This window comes from Pinus tabuliformis, chromosome 9 (assembly GCF_031772625.1).
Source record: "Pinus tabuliformis cultivar Carrire ecotype Pingquan chromosome 9, CPIR1, whole genome shotgun sequence".
In the NCBI taxonomy this organism is placed as follows: domain Eukaryota; kingdom Viridiplantae; phylum Streptophyta; class Pinopsida; order Pinales; family Pinaceae; genus Pinus; species Pinus tabuliformis.
The window spans coordinates 659,416,952-659,440,004 of record NC_142307.1 but is presented as its reverse complement, the minus strand read 5'-3'; the positions used below and the strand labels follow the sequence as shown (position 1 = coordinate 659,440,004).

At 36.4% G+C, this 23,053-nt stretch overlaps 1 protein-coding gene across 1 annotated transcript in view; it reads right to left on the bottom strand.

Annotated features, from left to right (window-relative positions):
• Positions 1–23,053, bottom strand: part of LOC149150393 (ABC transporter F family member 3-like) — a 371,154-nt gene that overhangs the window by 187,397 nt on the left and 160,704 nt on the right. Inside the window, exons 6-11 of the mRNA XM_089438575.1 lie at positions 17,234–17,362; positions 17,008–17,109; positions 16,672–16,818; positions 16,429–16,491; positions 16,178–16,224; positions 15,954–16,013 (exon numbers count right to left, since the gene is read on the bottom strand). Coding sequence (XP_089294701.1) covers positions 15,954–16,013; positions 16,178–16,224; positions 16,429–16,491; positions 16,672–16,818; positions 17,008–17,109; positions 17,234–17,362 — 548 coding nt within the window. The remainder of the gene's footprint in view (positions 1–15,953; positions 16,014–16,177; positions 16,225–16,428; positions 16,492–16,671; positions 16,819–17,007; positions 17,110–17,233; positions 17,363–23,053) is intronic.

The following is a 23,053-nucleotide window of genomic DNA, read 5'->3' as shown; positions in this document are numbered from 1 at the left end:
TACGGCCGTTTTTTGACGTGACCCGGCCGGGTTGACCGGGTCAGCTATGACCCGGCCGAGTCATTGGCTGACTCGGCCGGGTCATAGCTGACCCGGTCACCGAGCCGGGTCAATGGGCCGTTTTGAAATTTTTTTGTTTAACCCGGATCGAAACGGCCGTTTCGGAGTCAACCCGGCCGTTTCGTAAAACACTGGGTCCAACCAAAGACTTCCTCGCACCCAAGATTTGAATCCCTGAAGTCTCTACACACTTAATATCAAGTTATTTGATCAATAGGGCTAGATAGACACCATAACCCTCAAGATCTAGAGATATGTGCTAGATCAATCAAGTTAAAATGCTTCTCTTAACCCAATAACTAAAGCAAGATACCTGTGCAAATAGTTAATCCAATCATTAGCTAATGAAATAATAACTTAAAAAATATTATTCAATAGGGCATTAAGATAATGATCTAAAAAAATTACCACAAGAAGCAGATGAGGAACAACACCATGAATAAACCTCAAAGTCTTTTGCTTTATTGATCAAAAAAAGAGTATTACAACCAGCAGAGCTTTACTCAAAGCTTTTTTATAAATTTTTATGTCCCTGTGAGAAGCAAATGGCTTCTAATTTATAAATAAATCTTCCAAGTGGAAAATAATGGCTAGTTGGCTTGATCCCCATCAAAATAATCTCAACCGTTGATAAATGTTTGATCATCTTTTAATCTCCACTATCGAAAATCTTTATTTTTGAGGAATTTTCGAATTTCTCATTTAACCCATTTTTTATTAGCTCAAAAATAATTATTTTAGCTAATTTCCTCAAATAATTGAATTTGACTTAATCACCAAAGCCCACGAGTCCAATTTTTCTTGAAATTTCCAATATTCCCTTGGTGGGGAATCTCCAAAAATTATTTTCTTTAAGACCCACGAATTTTTCCACTTGGAGAATTTAATTTCTCTAGTACTTTAATTCAATGTTTTAAAACTCCGACTCGGCCGAGGGTCGACTCCGACTCGGTATCGACTCGGCCGGCTCGATTTCAATGACTCGGTCATTGTAAAAAATACATTAAATATTTATTTTTTATAAAAACACATAATTTTAAAGATTTTCATTCATGTTTCCAAACACACAACATTAGAATATAGATAGAAGACAACATATGATCAAAGTAGGCTCATGAATATATCCATTATATCAAAATGGCACCCAATGCATTGTCTAATACATACACGATGATGATATAGAGATCAAAACAAAAACACATAACCAAGGAGGCTATAAATGGCCTCTACAACAAAAGTCTGTGACCAGTACTACTGGCTACTGCTAGAGTTGCCAACATCATCTGGCTCAGCGTTACTTGGAAGTTAGGAGCAGGAGCGAAAGTGGGGAGCGAGAGCGAAAACGGGATTGGGAGCGACATTTTCAGAAGCTCCTGGTTTGGGAGCAAATCCCAGAGGAGTTCGACAACCAATGTCACTAACATCAAGGTACATAGAGGGATTGGTGCTCTTGATTAAATACGAGTTCCATACCCTAATACATGACAAAATTCAATGGAAACATTGCAATCCTCCAATCCTGAAAAACTGATAAGTCTGCTGGATTTTGAATGAAATCTAAAATTCTACTTTCTCCATATGAAATCCAATGAGGCCGAAACCACTCTCAAACATCCTGAGTCATTTCATGGTAATGTTAAAAATTTAAGTAAAAGGATGAAAATGAAGATTAAGGAGAATGTCACTTTTACTTTAAGAATTTAACATTACCATGAAATTTGAATAGCATATCAATAGTAGAGAGCATTTGAGTGTGTTAAATAGGGTTTGGGAGGGGGAAATGGACCCCAAATAACATTTAACTAATTCATAAAACACATTGGAGTTCAAACCAATCAGCAAACACTTCAAAATTTCATTAAAAAACTGTCAAATCGTTGTTTTGATGGGGTTACAGGCCACTGGTTATGACTCGACCGAGTCAATACAAAAACGGCCGAGTTGGCTGACTCGGCCTACTGAACCGTTTCCTCCACAGAATCACATTTTTGGGCAATGAAACGGATCAACTCGGCCGTTTCCGTTTCGAATCGGCCGAATTTTAAAACTATACTTTAATTTTGACTCTAATTAATTAAATTTTTGGCTTAAGATTTTAATTTTTTTGGCCAGAAAATTTAATTAATTGACACTTGAGGGGATTAAAAATGTTTCCACCAAGGTTGCACGAAACGGGGAAAGGGGTACGAGTTTCCGAAACGGGAAGCAATACGAAACGCGACCTCCCCAAATTTTGGAAACGGGGAAACGCGAATATATATAGATATATAGATATATATATATATATATATATATATATTAGGACATTTAAGAAATATGTGCAATCATAAAGCATATATGATACATTCTAATTTATTACATTATGATAAAACTGTCAATTGTCAATGCATAAACTATAAGTATCTAAATTTGCATCACATTTACTCATGAATAATCACATAATGAAAATAGAAATATCCAAAATCAGCCACGAGAAATTTCTAATTTCTTGTCTCATGCTTGATTGGGAGTCTCCTCCTACATAGTCGAACGACCTTAATGCTTTTGATTAAATACAAGTTTCATACCCTAGTACCCTACATTCTCTTGATTATTGGGAGTCTCCCCTGCATAGAGGGCTTGGTTCTCTCGATTAAATACAAGTTCCATACCCTAGTACCTGATAAAATCCAATGGAAACATTGCAATCCCCCAACCCTGAAATCCTGAAAAACAGATAAGTTTGCTGGATTTTGAGTGAGATCTAAAATTCTACTTTCTCCATATGAAATCCAATGAGGGCGAAACCACTCTCAAACATCCTGAGTCATTTCATGGTAATGTTAAAAATTTAAGTAAAAGGATGAAAATGAAAAATAAAGGAGAATATCACTTTTACTTTAAGAATTTAACATTACCATGAACTGCATATCAACACTAGGGCAAAAGTTCACTTTTATAACTTTATACAGGCATCTGGAAGCACCTAGAAGTCACTAAGCTAACGTAAGAATAGATTAGAAAACAAATAAAAAAAAAAAAACACAAGTAAATGCTGAATCGTGGGTCGTACGGACCTGAAACGCGTTTCAGGCCGTACTGGCCACGTTTCAGTTTCGTGAAACGTGGCAGTACGACCTGAAACGCGTTTAAGGGCCGTACCAAACGCGTTTCAGCGTTTCGTACCCGTTTCTGTACGGAAACGCCCTTCTGCCCCACGTTTCCTACAACATAGGTTTCCACCCTCTAATATTTTAGCCATGGTGTCTAAGTATAAGGGACCATGCACTAAAATAATTTTTACATAAAATAATTACATTTCAACCCTCAAAGGAGGAACACCCATTCGTTATAGATCCTCAATTTATTACCCAATTTTGCGACTCAATATAATCTAGTAGACCAAGTGATTTGTAATAAAATAATTTAACTAATTAGCTTAAATTATTCTCAAACCACTATTATAATAGAATCGACTAAAACACTAGGAGTCACCTAAGACTTTGACGAAAAATTCCACCCTAGCTTTGGGGTAAGGCTGGAGGGAAAAACTTTGTCGATCATCCGCATTTAGAAACACAGATGAATCAGTGAGACGAAAAACCTCCTAGGATGAAACTTGTCGCCAAAATAATAGGCTTATCTAGGTTGTTACATACATATATGGTCTTACTAGCATCATTTATTTTAATTTTTTTAGAATGGGGTTACAACTCTGATAAACTGATGATTGACGACAAGGAATCCAGGATAATCTAACTGCTTGAACATGATGGAATCCTTTGCAAAAATGTGTATTGTTATAGGGTAGTTGACACAGAGTGGTCAACACCCCTAAAACTCTCACTCCACCTACATCTAAATTAAGTATAGACTTGGGAGGTTGGATTAACAATGCAAAGATTTAGTACCTATGACTGAAATCCTAAAGGTTCCCTCCCTGAAGTCTAAGGTGTTGAAAGCCATTGATGCTCCTCATGGAAAAGAAATGTCAAATTTTTCTAAGGATAGATATGAAGATGCCCCTATCACTTTGCAGAGTAGTGATATGTGTTGAGATAACAGAGACCATCAACCATTTTTCATTAATATGTTGGTCATGGTTTTCTTTTGCACAATTGTATGTTTGATTCTAGGCATCATCTTGTGTTATGACCAAGAAGGCCATGAATCAGTTGAACTTGAGGATATCTAGACCTTACCACATCATTTTTGCTATGGATTCAAAAATTATTGAAGTTTATGGTTTGATAAAGGATCTTCAAGTCCACTTGGGCAATACATCCTGATATTATGATCACCATGGATATTGTGGTGATTGATGTTCCTGATGCATGGGGGATGTTGTTGTCTAGAAAGTGGGGAGTTGATATGGGGGGTAGTTTGCAAATGGATCTAAGTTATGCTATCATCCCTAACAATGAGGGCATCATGGTTAGATTGGAAAGGGAGTTGGAGAGAAAGTATCATGTGGAGAATCCCAAGAAGCCTTGTAATGAAATTGAATGTGAATCTCATGACTTGGAAAATTTTGCTATACTAGCTAACTCTATTTCTCATTTGGAGAAGGAAGTAGAAAGTAAGAAGGATTGGATTTGGCATATGAATTTTGATGGTGCCCACTCAATGTTTGGTAAGGGTGTCGGAATTGTCCTTACTTCCCCCCTTGGTCATATATTCAAGTTTGCCTATAGATTGGAATTTGACGCAGCTAACAATGTAGCAAAATATGAAGCTTTATTATTGGGTCTGGAGTTGGCAAAGGACTTGAAAATTAATGTGCTTAGCATCAAGGGGAGCCCCAATTTAGTATCAAGAGGGACCCTACTAACATGGAGTATTTCGATGCATTAGATCTTCAAACAATTCCTAGGGAAGGAAATAAACAAGTTGATGAGTTGGTTGTTGCTACATCTAATTTACAGCTTGGGGAGAACTTGATGGATGATAAGATTAAAAAGGAAGTTATTTTTAGACCATCAATTCCTGACAATATTGAGCATTGGCAAATCTTTAATGATGAAAGCCAAGTGATTCAATTTTTGAATAATATGGAGGAATTTTCTGATTTTAAAGTTGGCTACAAAGAAGAGGGTTGCAACTATGAGGAGTGTAACACAATATCAAATCTCACTCCTAGGGATCATGTAGCCATGGAACAGATGTTTGATAGGCATGATGTTGTAAAGAGAAAAGATGATAAGAAAATTGGCCCAGGGGAATTCATTGAAGTAAACATTGGCACCCTTCATGATCCAAAGATTATTAAAATAGGGAAGGGTACCATTGAGGAATAAAGGAAGAAACTGATAAATTTAATTCAAGAATATAGGGATGTTTTGGCTTTCTCATATGATGAGTTAAAAGGATATAGGGAAGATGTTATGGAACACGCTATCCCTTTAAAGGATGAGAATGCCAAACCCTTTAGGCATAAACTTAAGCAAATAAATACTATGTTAGCCCCCTTGGTGCAAAAGGAATTGCAAAATATACTCCAAGCTAGAATCATAGCTCACACTAGGTACTCCACATGGTGTTCAAACATGGTTATTGTGAGGAAGAAGAATGGTTCAATCAGGTTATGTGTAGATTTTTGAAATTTCAATTTAGCCTGTAAAAGGGACAATTACCCTTTGCCTCACATGGAGACATTATTACAAAGGGTAACAGGATCAGGAATGATGTCTTTGTTGGATGGATTTTCGGGATATAACCAAGTCATGTTGAAGAAAGAGAATAGACATAAGAAAACATTCACCACACCATGGGGTACTTTTGAATATTTGAGGATGTATTTTGGACTAACAAAAGTTGGGTCAACTTTTCAAAGGGCTATGGACTATGCTTTTAAGGGTCTAATTGGGAAATTCATTGAGATTTATCAAGATGATTTAATTGTTTTTTCTAAGGATGAAGTTTCTCATGTGGGCCAGCTAAGGCAAATTTTTGTTAGGTGTAGAGAATATGGGATATCCTTAAATCCTGCTAAATCTCTTTTTGGAGTGACTAAAGGGAAGTTGCTTGGTCACATCATTTCCAAGGATGGGATCAAGATTGACCCTGAGAGAGTTGAGGCAATTCAAAAGATTCCTTTGCCTCACAATGTTAAGTCCCTTCAATCCTTTTTAGGAAAGATCAACTTTCTTAGAAGGTTCATTCCAAATTATGTTGAAATTGCTAAACCCATTCAAACCCTTTTAAAGAAAGATGCTAAGTTTGTTTGCGGGAATGGAGGAAGAATAGGTTTTCAGGAAATTAAGGATTCCATTCTTAGAGCACCTATTCTTGTGAGCCCTGATTATTCAAAGGAGTTTTTGATTTTCTCTTTTGCATCTAAAGATACTATTGCTAGAGTGTTGCTTCAAAAGAACAAAGAAGGGTATGAGAAACCTATTGCTTTTATGAGTAGATCCCTTCAAGGGTCTGAGCTGAAATATAGCACCATGGAGAAGTAGGCTTATGCCTTAGTCAAGTCCTTAAAGCAATTCAGAGTTTATGTGGGATGTTCTAGAGTGATTGCATTTGATCCCCACTTTGTTGTGAAAGACATTTTAACTCAAACTGATTGCCTAGGAACCACGGCTAGGTGGGTCTCTAAGATTCAAGAATATGATTTGGACATTAGACCTACCAAGTTGGTAAAGGGCCAAGGGTTGGCCCAAATCTTGACTAAGGGGAATGAGATGGCATTAGGATTGATTTGTCAAATGATTTGGAATCAACTTCATCAGAACTACAAAGGCTAATCCAACCTGAATGGTATAAATACATTATTTATCATTTGCCAAATTTGTCACGTCCTAACCATTTAGTTGGCCATAAAAGAAGAGCATTAAGGCTAAGAGCAACTCAGTATTGCATTATGAAGGATGGTCTAGGTTGGAGAAATCCAGAAGGGGTGATATTTAGATGTGTTGATGAAGTTGAAGCCAAAAAGTTTCTCACTGAGTTTCACTCAAGACTTTGTGGAGGGCATTATGTTGCTAAGAGTACTACCCATAAGATCTTGAGAGTTGGTTATTTTTGGCCTTCCGTTTCTGCTGATGTACACAAGTATGTTAGAGGTTGCCAAGCTTGTCAACTATTCACTAGGAAGCAAAAGTTAGCTTCTTTGCCTCTTCAGCCTATGGTCATGGAAGCTCCCCTTCAACATTGGGCGCTTGACTTTATAAACAAATTTAATGAAAATTCAAGTAATGGATACTCATGGATTTTAACTGCTACTGATTATTTTAGTAAGTGGGTAGAAGCCATCCCTACAAAACACGCCACCGACAAAGTAGTGATGAATTTTCTTGACGATGAAATTATCACTCGTTTTGGTGTCCCTGCCAAGATTACAACTGTCAATGCCAAATCTTTTAGCTCTGCTAAATTCTCATAATTTTTGCTTTAAGTATGGTATTGCCTTATCCCACTCATCAAACTACTATCCTTAGGGTAATGACCTAGTTGAGCCTAGCAATAAAAATTTGATCACCATAACAAAAGGGCATGGGATAACAAAATTAAATATGCTTTGTGGGTTGATAGGATTACAAAGAAAAGTTCAACAGGAAAGAGTCCGCTTGAGTTAGTTTATGGCTTCGATGTCACCCTTCTCGTGCACTTGAGGTTCCCAACTTACCGACTTCTACAAAGTTTTACATCTGAAAAAGATGTGCAAAATTGAATTAACCAAATTGTAGAATTGGATGAAACGAGGAGAAAAGCCTTTGAGCATTGTTGTAAAAAACAATCAAAGGTTAAATGAAATTTTGACAAATCATCTAGGGATAGAAATTTTTCTAACGGTGATATAGTTTTGTTATGGGATCGCGGGAATGAAATGGCGGGCAACCATGGTAAATTTAACAGTTTGTGGCTTGGACCATATATTATCAAAGAATCATTTGGACAGAATTCCTACCATTTGTGCACCTTGGACGAAGAATCACTTGAGCTACCTATCAATGGCCAAATGCTCAAGTTGTTTTACAAAGAGAATCTTTGATGCCATGGGGCATCTTTGTATTGTATTTCTAACCTTAATCTTTGTCATTTTGTTGTTAGAAGTAGTTTGATTTTATGCTCTCAGAGCAAATTTCCATTTTATGCACTTTTTGTATAGTTATTTGATTTCATATGATGATATTTTGAACGGACGTTGTTGATATATGTCTTTTGTCTATGGATGCAGAATCTAGGTCCTTGCATGCTATCACTTTCTATCTAGCACGCATCCCCATGTGGATCCAAATGTTGACCATTGGAGTGGCACCTGAAGATTTTTTTTTTTAAAACTCCATGCCTAAGGATGTATCAGGGGGCTTCATTGTACCAACAGAGTTCACTATGTCATCAAAGTTTTTCAACTCTATTTCTCCTTCTCATCCTTTTATGTTGTACTCAAATTCCACAAGCCCTACAGGGACGATGTAAAAGTGATACTAGTGTGATGAGTCAAGTCATGTAACAAACCTATGTAACTTAGGACCTTGTCATCAAGTGAGTATACTCTGGGAGGTTTTTTTCACTTGGTTAATTATCATATCCTTACGAAAATTTAATAATCAATTGAGTCTTTTCCTCCAAGCATAACCCTAAAGCCAGAGTGCGGCTTGATGGTGAGGCCTTAGGTGAGTCCTAATGTCTAGAGTCATTGTATATTACCATACTAGATCACACAAAAAAATCGTGGAGTTCGATTAGGTCTAGGGGTCAATTTTTTAATTTTTTTTAAATTCTCGCAGGGCGGAAATCTAAATAAATTTTGTATATGAAATGTAATAAGTGATGTCTTGAGAAGGTGTATGGGGTATGTGTGATCAAAGTTACACCTCTCACTTTCATATTTCTACTATGAAACTTTGAGGGGTAAAAAATAAATTCTAGACTTCCAAAACCCATTTTTCTTATGTTTAGTGGGAAGTCTGGCAATAAATTAGCCCATAAATAAATTAAATGGAGAAAAATAAATAATCCATTTGACAAATGACTTGGAAATTATCTCAAGTCAAAGGAACAAATCAAAGGACAAGTGGAGGATGATTTGGCACCTTACATCATCAATGCATTAGCCACGTGAGGAAATCGAATTTCTGGCAATTAATGGTGCTAGTGACTTGGCAAAATCAAATTTGTGAGAGTTAATGCACATTTCGGGGAATATTTGATGGAGATTGGATGGATATTTTCATGGAGGCTTGTCTCCACCTTAGCCCCACCTCTCCTACACATGGCACATCCTCAGGGTACAACGCATTCCTCAAGGAGGTCAAGCAATTGCTAGAGGTGGATCAACGCATTTCATGACGATGAGGTGTCATCACATGGTTTGACCATGGAGATTGACATGAGTTAACTCTTTGATTGGTTCACATTTGGCTTGGCTTTATGCACACTTGGATAATTCGATTTGCTTTGAGAGATTGCTTGGGCCACATAAGGAATTTGATTTTGTTGAAGGCTCACATGTGTCCTGGCTCCATCCCCACTTGGACTTCGACTTCCTTCCTTGGGGTCTTCTCCACTTCCATTTGTCACTTGGTTGGTACATTGGGATTGACTCCCACTTCTCTATATAATAGAGCTTTAAGCTCTCACTATGTATGATTGAAACGAGCTATTGTGCTTGGGAAAGTTCTGCTCTTGTGTACACTTACATTCTATTGCAATAAAAGACTTTGGGGTTCACATATGAGGTGTTGTTCTTCTTGAGCATGGTAATATCTTGATCATTGTGCTTCATCTTTCTACTTGTGTTATTGTGTTCTTTATTTGCCATTATGCTTTTATAGATTTGCTAATGTAGAGCTACCTTACATTGGCATTTGGTTTTGAAAACTTGCTCTAGATAGGGAATGTTTTAGTTGATTTTCCAATAAATCTCTAAGATTTCTTTATCATTGTATTTTTCTAAACCCATGTGGATCTAATGTGTATTTGAAGTTGTGTAGAAACATATTTTGGATCAAGCCTCAAGCGTGAGGGAAAATTCTTGGAGGAATCATCCCACTTTTGAGCAAGCTCATCAGAGAACCCACATTTGTTGTCTCCCAAGGCCTCAACTTACGATTTTTGTGCTTGCAGGGATCCTTAGCCTTAGCTTGTATTTCAATTCAAATTTCATTTAAAATCATTTATCTCAAATTCTTGTGCTAATATTGATTTTATTTTGCTATTGGAGAGCATGTTGAAGATTAGGCAAGGAAAGGAGTCTTGCTCCAATTCCTTGGTCTAATTTTGTAGAATATTTGTAGATATTATTTACTAGCATTTCTCTTCTATTTTCCACTAAGTTTGAGTGTTGGTTTTGCAGAAAAAATCAGATTTTATTTGAGGATTGTGCTTACCATTTGTTTGCAGGACCTTAGCATTGTTTGGAAGACTGATTTTTGACAAGTCCGTGGACAAAAGAGGACTAGCCTCTCTTCTCTTGTGCAAGCATTCACCTATCTTGAAGGCTGATTTTTCAAATGCAAAAGACCTTTAGCATTTTCAGATTTGAGATCCTTCTTGTTGTACTCTTCTAGTTACTAATTTTGATCTTTCAAGAAGGAGATCTAGTGCTTAAAAGCATCACTTGTTGTAAAGGTCCTCCTTGAAGGTTTCTCATCCTTGTCACAAATTAATAAAAGATCTCTTTTTCTTGCAGGAGCTTGGGTTTTACCCATGGCATCCCTTCTCTCCATTAAGGGAGAGAAATATGTGGGTGGATTGACTTTTGCATTTTTCTTGGTTTCCATTTTGTTTTGCAAGATTAATTGAAAACTTACACGACCTCATCATCACATTTTGTTTTGCATGATTAATTGGAAACTTATACAACCTCATCATCTCATTTTGTTTATTTAGATAAGTTTGCTACAATTTCATTTGAGCTTTGCATCCTCTGTTTCATGTTGCTTCGAGCTACAAGTTAACACTTTACTTTAAGAAAATCATTCTTTGCATGCAAGCACATTGAATTTCTAGCAAGCTTTAACTTAGTTTATTAATTTCTTGTTATTTAGCTTGGCAAATTGTTTCATGATCACTTGAGTACATTGCTTCATTTTCTATGTTACATTGTTATCTTGAGTATTGAAGTATTATATGTCATTGTCTACTTGAAAAAAAAAAAATCAAGCAATTTACTTGCATCATTTTATCAATTGCGCATGCAACACTTGTAAGCTAATTTACAATTATTTCTCCAATTGAAGTTATATTTGCAACTTATGTTGAGCACTCTCTCCTTATCTTGAAGCATTGCAAGTTAATATTTCTTTGGGAGAACTTACACGCATTCCATTTAGGCATATTAGCATAGCTTGCATCTCTAATTCAATTTACCTCCAAGCATAAGCTTGGTTGATAGACATCATAGGGTAAAGATTTTCTTGGAGAATTCTTCCAACTGCTGCAAATCAAGGTAAAGGTGTGTGACCTTGCAGTTATGAAGGTGGTTTGTCCCTTTGTAGGAACAAAGGCACACATGGCTCTTAAGGTTGAGGGGAAGGGGATCGTTAACCACTACTAGTGAGTTCTCAGCCTCTCTTCCTTACAGTCACCCCAATTTTTACCTTTTGGCAAGAGTTTGAAAAGGAGATCTCTCACTTAGAATACGCATTTAGTCTAAAACTTACCAAGATAATTGCATCTAACCTTAGTTAAGTGCATATCATCTTAAAACACTTTACTTTCAAAGTATTTTACTTGCATTTATATCATGTACTTGTTATGATGAAAATCCATTGAAGTTATCATTTTGCTGAAGTATTTCATTGATCAAGTGCAATATCTTTATGGGCAAGTAAAGCTTTGTTTCATTTCATTTTGCAAGTCATTTTCTATTTAACATGTTTTTGAATCATGAATGATAGAATTTTTGCTTAAAGCATTTCTTTAAGAGCAATTATATATCTTGTAAATTGATATCATCTTTTTCTAACATTCATTTGTTTTGCAGGGTTACTTGGTGTTTCATTTCAAAGCATTTTATTTTTTGAGTAAGTGTTTATTATTTTGAAGCAATACTGAAGGCACTAGTTTTACATGCTCATCTTTGAATTATGTGTTTAGAATATCTTTCATTTCATATCTTGTATTGCTCATCATACTTGTTGAAACTTGCTCATAATCCTAAAGTAATCCAATTTGCCTTAACATCTCCTAGAAACTTCATATCTTTTTTTATCTAACTTTTCATTAGGGACCACCCCCCTTAGCTTACCTAGGAAAGAGATTAAAAGGAGAGAGTTGGGAATAGGTGACAGCCCCATCTCTTAGTATTGCCACCAACCACACCTTGTGGGGTTAAGGACTTTTTCTCACTAACTTAGGTGTGTGTGCAAGGCGGCAAAAACAATCCCAATGCCACACAATCTCTTGCATAAAGCCTCTCTTAGAACAAAGTCAAACGTCTTCCAATATCCTACAGAGCAACAAAAATCTTGCTAAGAGGAATGATGTGCCTCCTCAATGATAGCGCTTAGAGAGTGAAGATGTGGTCAATGGTCTAGTACAGCATATCTGAAGCCTGCATGTCTTCTACTTCTAGGTTCCACCTCTCAGTTTGATCCAAAAGCCACAATAACTCCTGTATTATTACATCATAGTCACCACAAGTGATCAACCAGGGTTGTTTAAGCAGAGGACATTGTCTCAGATACCAATACAGTTTGATTCTCACAAACGTGGTTATCTCACCCCCACAAGGGTTGCCAAAAATAGTAGAATCATCACAGACAGTCAGATCAGGTGGCCTCACGCCAACCTACAAATTTAATCCACAAACAATGTCCCACCTTCAGGTTGTAGCCTTAGGGTTCCAACACTCAGAATCTCAAATGAATCCTGTGAATGCATCTTCTATTCTTATTACATCATAATCATTGTACCCTAACATTACACCTTAATACATGATTGTCGTTTTTCCACGATTCTGGTGTCTAGGATAGAATCTTCAATCATTGACACTACCAAACCAAGAATCACAATGAAGCTACTTTGCACAGTGGAACATAAACAACAGTAAATCTACTAGTGCACAAAATATACACATCATTTTACAATTTTACACAAGTACAACAACCCAACTTCATTATGTTAATCAACTTGAATAATACAACAGTCTAGGGCTCCCGTACCAAGGATAATGGCCCTCATACATCCACTAATACAAGAATACAAACTAGGGCTTGAAGTCAGTCCATTGACAACCAATCTTCCCTCAACAAGATACTTTAACCATCTAGTTGTTGCATGCTCTCTCAGTGCCTCTCGATCATACCCTGTACCTACCCATTCCTTCGACTCCTGATCTGCAACACCTGCCTCTATCAATGCTCCAAGTCCATCTGACCACTAAACCTTGGTTGTCAATCTGCTCTCTAGTTGTGCCTTAATCCATCAAGGGCACAATTCATCGAGACTCATGTCGAGTTATCCACAGCTCCACTTGTGAACAACTATCAACTACCCACTATAGTCTTCCTGCTCCGCTCCAATGAAGACTAACATAAGGCAAAGGAGGGCTACCCAACTCCTGTGTAGATTTCCTTCTCCACATGCAAGTCAAGGGCTACAACAACTCTTTCTAGTTGATTAGACCTTGAGCTCAATCATTCTGCGACTCCTAGCAGCCCTTAGTCCATCAAGGCACTGCACTTAGGGCTCCACACTTGGACCCTCTCACGCTGCCCTCCAACAGACCAGGAGGTATCCAATACATGTTGTAGCATCTACTCTTAGTTAGGGCATCCAACCATCCAAGAAACCCCTCCTCTTGGCTGCCAACAAACTCCTCAAATCTGCCTCTCCAAGGACACCATCCACCTGCAAGTCACATCAACTCAAGAGGACGAACATACCTCCACTCTGCAACCTCCTGCTGCTCCTCTTGACACATGCAATGCTGATGATCATCTGCTCCTCTAGATGTTCTCAAAACTGCGGTCCAAATTCCTTTTGGAACAGCCTCATCCCTAGCAACAAAACACATCAACCAACCATACCTTTCTTTGTCCTGGACTTCTGTGCACTGTTGTCACGTCAATGGACTGCTTAGGGCTTCTAACAGTCCCCTCCTTGCCTTCCAAAAGACCTCCTACAGCTGCGGCCTCCTTTTCTCAAGCTTTGTCCACAATCTGCTCCACTTCTGGGCTAATACCAGCCCCAAGTAACCCTTCTCGGCCCTCCTGTTCAAAGAAACAAGGCCTGCAGCCTAGCTGTGTCACCCAACAGCTCCACGACACCCTGCTTCAATAACTAGATGACCTGTGGCTTACCTGTACAGTCAATTGGGAGTTGCAGCCTGCTGGGAGGATGCGATACCACACACAAATTAACCCAAAACACAGCCCAGAACTCTCATAAGGCATGCGGCTGCCTCTCTGCACCAGCTCAGACCTCCTAGCCCATCAAGAAGATGTCAAGCTGACCTTTCTCCAACTCGCACTTGTCCTCCTAGGCTGCGGCTAGCTTCAGACCACACAAACTATGTTTTTGTTGCACTTGGATATGTCACAAATGGAGGTAACTCCTCCTCAATATATACACTTCTATGGGTAAAACGTCAAGCCCTTTTTGGGGGCACCTTTAGGCTAGCCGACCTACAACTTTGACATTTAAGCCCACGCAATAATACCCTTATAACTTCAAAAAATTCATAACTTTACTTCTACAACTCGGAATTGAGTGATTCCACTTGCATCTTTCTTGTCTCGATGTCCTCTATCATCTCAAGTTCTCAACCCATCACATGTAGAACTCTGCACTGGTTTTTCCCCAAATCCTTTGGGTACAAAACCCCCAACTTGGGTTCTAAGCCCACAATCTCACTTTTGGAGATCCTTCCTCCAAACCGTCAATCCTCAAGGCTTGGAGTACCTCCCAAGCTACAAATTTCAACAATGATTACCTCAATAACTTAAAACTAATGACCGCAGCTAAGTATTATAAAATAAACACTACATTGTATAACACCCGTTTTTATTGTTTGTTTCATTTTGAGCAACTCCCAATAGGTTTCTAAACTTCTCAAACTTTTCTTTGATGAGTGTCTTGGTAAAAATGCCTGGTATTTGATCTTGTGATCTACAAAAATCGGCTCTCCTTCTATATTCTACACTGCTTCGTGATTTAATGATAATGAACTTCTATGTGTTTTGTTTTGAATAAAACATTGCATTCCATGTTTTTATTGCACTCTGGTTACCACACTGCAAAATTGTTGGCTAAATCTGTTGTAATTTCAAGCCACACAATATGCTGCACAGACAAACTGCCTCACAGGGTGCTCTGACTGCTGCTTGATATTCTTGAATCTACTTCTGTTAATGAAAGTGCAATAAAAATTTGTTTTCTGCTAACCCAAGAAACTATACGACTTCCAAAATAACAATAATAACCTGATATTGATATTCTTATCAACTCTCCCACACAATCTACATCTGGAGAAAATATTCAACCTGGAATTTTCATTCTCTTCAAAAGAAATTCCAAATTGCAAGGTACCTATGATATATGTAAGACTTGGACAATATACAAGGTTGATCAGACACTTTCCTGGATTATAAGTAAATCAACCCAGAATCTCAAATTTATCCTGTCATAATTTTAGTCCGGTCTCCCCTATTCAATTGTGTGTCAGGAATTCTCCCTGCATTCATTATTAGGCATACAGTAGAGTGTAGACCAGTGCTCTACAAATACCGCATATCCTGTATGCTCTCAAAGAAGTAAAAGGAGAGATAGGTGTAGAAGGAAAATGGAGATTTATGGCCAATGGATCTTAAATTACTAGAAGACTTCTTGTAACTATGACCAATCAAAAAATTACAACCACACATACATCCCAAGACCAAAATGTAAAGGCAAATGTGGAGTAACAAGGAAAAATTAGCATGAAATTATTAGAAGGTATCCCAAACAGTTAAATATCAAACCTGAAACTGATAATCGGAGCACTTGGTCTATCCTCCGGAGTGGGAAACTCAAATTTATAGCTGCACAGAACGTTGCAGAACTTATGAATAAGTTTACATTAGATGGCAGATGAAATTGGAAATATTTTCACCAGGATAAACAGGAATATAGGCCAAAAGAGCAACAGGCAACAAAAAAGATGTGCAAAAGGAAAAAATACTAGCAACACTGAATAGAAGCATACTCTGGATCGTTGACAACAGCATCCATATGACCAATGCGATCCAAAGCCTAAACCATCAACAAAGATGACCTCAAAGTTCATAAATTTATCACTTTGGTGGATACAGACCAAACAAATGCTACCAGCAATCATCATGAATGGCTTAATTCTAGGATAAAATAATGTATATCTACACAATTACAATACTGTAGGTCAATGATGTAACAATGTCCAGTGTCCACTGACCAGCCTGAGAGCATAATTAACAATACCTTGATTCTTGACTGAACAAGTGAAGCTCTTTTTGCATTGTAACGGAACTTATCAATGAAAGCCTGGAAACAATAAACACAAGCAACTTATTCCATTCCTTGGGCAAATATCTCTCAGTATAAAATTAAAGATCACAACATGATAGACAAACGATCAATTATCAAACATTGCAAGGGTGATAATAGTTGCAAGATTTTCATCGGAGTCAACTTATTTAACATATGGAAAAAATAAAAATCAACCTGCATGTGAGCCTTTGTGCGTTCATTTGACTCAAAAGCTTTTTGTTGATTGCGCAGTTGTTCATCTCGAGTTCTCTCAAATGTATCATAGTCACCCTTGTAACTTATTAGCTTTTGCCCATGTAAATGTAAAATATCTGTAACCACCTGCACCACACAGGACGCTAAAGCAATCAGTTATACCAGAAAGAAATCAATGGAACATTTAAGTGGTAAAAAAAAAAAGAGATGTAAACTTCTTGTGTGTACAAGGATCCATTTACTCAATAGATCACAAAAGAAACACATATGCCTTTAATTTTTTTAATACTTCAGAAGCTGAATGGATTGAAATACCGTATTCAAGAATTCTCTAGCATGTGACACAACAATAAATGTTTTTGGCCATTTCACAAGATATGATTCCAGCCATAGAACTGCATGAAGATCAAGGTGATTCTGCACACACACAATATCATCACTATGAAATATAAGATTGAATTATAAAAAGCTAATATGGGTTGCTCAAACAGGGTTCCAAATTTCATGAAGTTCCAAATGACAAGAAGTAATAGGTCATTACAGTGGGTTCATCAAGTAAAAGCAAGTCAGGTTCTATAAAAAGAGCACGTGCAAGAGCAATCCTCATACGCCACCCTCCAGAAAAGGCCTTTGTTGGTTTTTGTTGCATATCTGGAGTGAAACTAAGTCCCTGCAAAAGTCACCATCAGTAGACAATAGATGTGACCAACAATTTGAAAAATCAAAATGGAATCCCCTATAACAAGAACGATCAACAAATTAAACTAATATGAGAAAAGTACATCTCAGATATATTAAATCAGAAAATACGAAACACAAATAATCATTACCACAAGCTTTTATACACCACACTTACGGGAAAAGACAGATATTAACCAATCACCACATAACTTGGTTAGCGTGCCAAGAGTATAATATACTTATGTGCATTAGTCCACAGTTTCTCCATGTACAAGTATCTATCAATAGCATTCCAGTAGCTTTTGCTCTCGTATCTAGCAATGGCTTTCTGGTATCTCTTGCTCATTATTTTTGTTGGTCCCTATCAGAACTTTACAAAACCATGTTCTAATTTTGGTAGCTCATTTTAAATAGGAATTGCAGTTGCTCTCCAACTTGTGATTAAGAACTCAGATGAAATGCACAGTAAACTTTCTAAAGAAACAGCAATTCTAAAAAAATAGCAAACTTCATTGGCCTGCTAATTCTTTTATGTAATAAAATGGGGCACTTTCACTGTGATTAGGGAACTTATCTTCAATAGCATGCAAGAAATATTTAACTTCCAGATAAATCTCCCCCCACCTGCTGCTTCCCATAGAAACCATTCATCAATTGTTTTCTTCAACGTTATTCAACCTTTTGTTCTGAATATAAAATATATATAAATAATGTAAACATAAATAATAATAAACAATCATAATAATGATTAATTGATTAGTATAGAAGAGGCATGTCTCTAAGAACATGACCATTCATGAAGGGGCACCTATCCAGGCATATAAAGAGGCCCTCATTTGTAACAATCTCGTCATCATATTCTGTATTCATACATTTTATATATATATCCTCAATGGACATCTTCATATTCCAAGTGTTCTAGAGTATTTGACTTGTGAGTATGAACTTTGCTCGTAACATTTGGTATCAGAGCCTTGTTTTCCAATCCCAGCCTTTGGCCATCAATTTTTCGTCAAGTTTGCAGTTGTTGCAATTGAGGCTTTTAGCCACAAAAAGTGTTGGAAGTTCTCCATTCTGCCGTCAAACTTTTGGCCATTAAAAGAAATATATATATATATATATATATAAGGCTTAAAAGAAATAATATATATAGATATACAAAAAAGCTTGTAGGAAAAAAATTAAGAACAAGTTAATATATAAAAAAACAAAAAAACAAAAAAGTATACAAGGCAGAAAATAACCCGTGAAATATCAAGTCTAAGTTAAAAGAAATTGTGAATTATGGATGAAAGTGAAATGGAGACGAGCGATGGAAGATTTCCTAAAACATATAGTAGAAGTGTTAGTGTGCTATTTAAAATCAAAAGATCACTTGCACGAAGGATATTATAATCTCGATCGATCCTACTTAAGGTAATAATTATGTTAGTATTCAATGTGCTAACAAATTAGTGATTCTTTAATCGAATATAATTGAAACAATGGATTCAATGGATAAAAAACAATATGACATAAGCAATATACAACTAAGTATTGAAGATTATACCTTTATTTCGCAGTTCATCGTTAAAACCTTATTTTGTGACGATAGAGATATAATTCTAAGTTCGCCCTTGATGAAATCACTTGGATCCTTCATCTTAAATATGAAAAAGAAGTTTTTGACATTTTCATACAAAAAGAAAAAAATAACGCTACAAGATGTTACATTAAAGACAAATTCAGTAACACTAGAAACATAAAAAATATCTCAAAACTAAAAGTAATTCTTCAAGAAAACCAGAAGGCAATGCAAAATATACAAAAAGAAGTTGAAAAGATTATTGCAAAACAAGGTACAACAATTTATCGAGAAGGAAGCGTCGAAATCTTGAAATGTGAAAATTCAAGTTGAAGAAAAGGAAACAAATGCAGATCCCATTAACTTCACAGTTCAGACAAGTCCAAACCCAAGTGAAGCCAAAACATACTCAGATGTCGCAGTTCAAACAATGAAAATTCCAAGCGAAGATGTTGTAACTAACTCAACAACACCAATACCTCAAGTAAATCGAGAAATCGCCACAAATAGGACAAGTGGGAAGCCAGATCATAAGAACTCGCTATTGACACCCAAACCATAAAGGCAGACATCTCAACTAGTCTGCAAATCCATATCACTCAAAGTCTCAGACCAGAGACAAGTGTCTTATGCTCCAAGGAATATCGATGTCACCAAAATTCAGTCTTGTGATAAAAATTCATCCAAAATATCTAGTAACCGCAAAATTCCGGATAACATTAATTTAGCACAGTTAGATCCCTTCTCAGTTCAACAATTTTATTATCACTCAAAGGATTTTATCATCTTGTATCAACGAAGATGACAAATTGAAGAATTCCAAAAGATGTGAATAGATTACAAGACAGAAAAGAGATGGCATGCCTTGTCAACAATAAGCTATGAAGACAAAGCATTTCTGAAGAGGAAGGCAATGTTATGAATATAATATCTGCATATACATAATGTAAATATAAATAATAATAAACAATCATAATAATGATTAATTAGTGATTAGTATAGAAGAGGCATGTCTCTAAAGTCATGACCATTTATGAAGGGGACCCTGCCTAGGTATATAAGTGGGCCCTCATTCATATTCCAAGCGTTCTGCAGTATTTAACTTGTGAGTAAGAACTTTGTTCGTAACACCTTTCTTGCCCATTATATTGAAGCATGGTATCGACAATCTATTAAATTAAATGATATCTTAGTTCTGTCCTTTATAATTACAAGTGACTTGAATAGTGGATTCAATAATATCCATAAGGGTTCACCCAAGTATTTGTATATAAACATGTGCACATAAATAAAATTATTTGTATAAAAATCATAGTGAAAATTAAAAAAAAATCATGTACGTTACTTTGTATGTTGACATGCTACTTACATGTATGTTTTGGGAGGCCTATAAGTTCTGCCATTTCAAGTTGGACCAACTATCAGGGGATTTTGAAATTTGAATGGGCAATCTCAGTATTCGTCGAACAGATAATGTCTAATTTACAAAGGGAGAAGGAAGTCTCCCTAGTTCTAGGACACTAAGAATTTTGTTATCCTTACCACATCATTCTTAAACTCTTAATTTCATTGACGTGAATGCATTTATCTTAAGGGTTGCTGTATATACTAAGCAACAGTTCTATGAGTTCACTATTTTTATTAAGTCTAATTTATGAATATGACAAAAAATCATTGCTTTGTGTTGAATAAAACATCTAAAAATATTCTCAAGGATGGAATGCACCTTTAAAGTGTCATTTTACCCTGGAATTGTGAACACAGCTTGTTTCCAAGCTATGTAAGATATTTAGTCCATTTTTGTACAGATTTAAAACACATTAGCCTCTTATGTATGACCATATATAGCAGTTAATATAGACATGAGATCATTTCTTCATCGTCTTCTTACTATTTGACTGATAGTATATGAGGCCCAACTTATTAAAATTTCCTCTGTGTAGGATTCGACAGCCAACATCATTATAAGAAATACAAATATAGCTCATACTTATTAGCAATAGTGTGCTTAAAACTTTATGCTTTGATCATGGTATGGCTCTCAAAATAGTACACAATCGAAGCTTGCATCCATGCTTGCTCTAAGCAAAAGAGCCACACACGGTCATATTCACAAAGATGGGCTTATATGTGGTTTCCTTGAAAGCAATTGGGAAATATCGCATTTTTCTTATATACAATTTTGTAAGTCATAAAAATGTTGTGACAAATTAATTTTGTAGCAATGCAATGAACTATTAGCATAATTGCCAAGAGACATGGGTACAGATCCAGGCACAACATTTTTGAAATCTGGAAATGAGGGGAGATGGGTACAGATATGGGCAATGGGTAAAAGTATGATATTTTTGAAATCTATGTACGAGGAGACATAGGGCGTATGCCTATACAGATATTTCAAAGGATATGTCAAATTTTAAAAGCATAATCACATAAAATAATGAATGTAAAAACAATTCAAATTTCATTCAATATCATAATTCATAACAATAAATATCATGTAATGTCACATTATTCAAATAATGAAGTTAGATGGGTATGTCAGTGTCCAAAAATATTATAGAGTCCAAGGCTCTAGAGTCTAAACTATAGTGTGTATTATATATAATGGCACATTATTCAAATAATGAAGTTAGATGGGCATTCAGTGTCCAAAAAGATTATAGAGTCCAAGGCTCTAGAGTCTAAAGTTTAAACTATAGTGTGTGTGTGTGTGTGTATATATATATATGAGACACAAAACTTTAAAGTTTAGAATTATGCATGCCTATACAGATATTTCAAAGTATATGTCGAGTTTCAAAAGCATAGTCACATAAAATAAAGAACACAGAACATGCTCTCCAAGAACTCGTCCCTTCAACTTTAGTTGGGGATCATTTGTAATGGGAGGTATATCAGTGAGACCATCTAGTTCTATCTCTTAATCTACACAAATGACATCATCATTGAAAGTGTCCCATGAAGGACCATCCTTGTACCCCAAATCTTTACAAAAAGCAGTCGAAGGGTGCTATGAATCTATACTAGGTTCTAACCCAGGTTGGTTCCTCTTTGAAAAGTAGATAAAACAGTAAGTGCTCCAATTCCTCTCACATGAAGAGGAACTAGCTACCTGTAAGAGTAAACACATGGCAAATGTAACTCATATGAATCATGTCCACAGAGAGACCACCAATCCATTGGGTCCTTTGTTCTAGGCCTATCCTGTAAAGTTTCAATCTTCCAAATAGACCTCATCTGGATGAAAACCATGCAAATTGATCCCTTAGAGTAGTTGCCTCCTCACCTGTAGGACACACTTTCTTCATTGCAGTGAAGAACCCCTTCATTACCTCTCTATCAACAGAGGGAGGCCTCTTCCTAACCCTTTCAGTGTCATACCATTTAGGCTTTAAGGCACAAGAAGCCATATCGAGAGGCATGTTTAATTTGTTCTGTTCATCATATACTTTTTATCTTTATTTTTCCATGAAAGCAAGGATCCCTCTTGTCTGTTATGCCCTTAATTCTCTCACGATTTGAATCAATGTTTACATAAACTTCACCCAAGCATGGACTTTCTATCCACATAGCAGATCATACCACAAATACGCTCAATGAATCAACATTATGTTTGACATAAACCTAAAAAAACATTAAGGATCAAATCATGTTACTTCCCTTGTAGCATCAGAGTTAGATAGCCTCCATGAAGCCCAGTTGTCACTAACCACAATGGAACATCGTACACCTTTAACTTCAAAAAGATGATTAAGAAGAATGAAAAATGAAGCAAACTGTGTATGTGAAAGTTTGAGTGAGTCCTTTTTTATCAAAATTTGCAATAAATTGTTTGATGGCGATGATTGTATATGAACATCCATATCCTTTTCTCATCTTCAATTAGCATTGCCATCTAATCAAATTTTCCAATGTCCTTAAGTTTATTATTCAATGCATACACAGCACACACAATCCAAAATACATCCGTGTACAGTTATTGAATAATTAGACCTGCAATTTTGCAAACTGGAAGTGCATCTGTAATAACCTGACAACATTAGATGCTCCCACCTCCTCAATGGCATCACATAGCTGCTCCTTCAAAAATGCACTGTTCTTCTCACCCTAAAC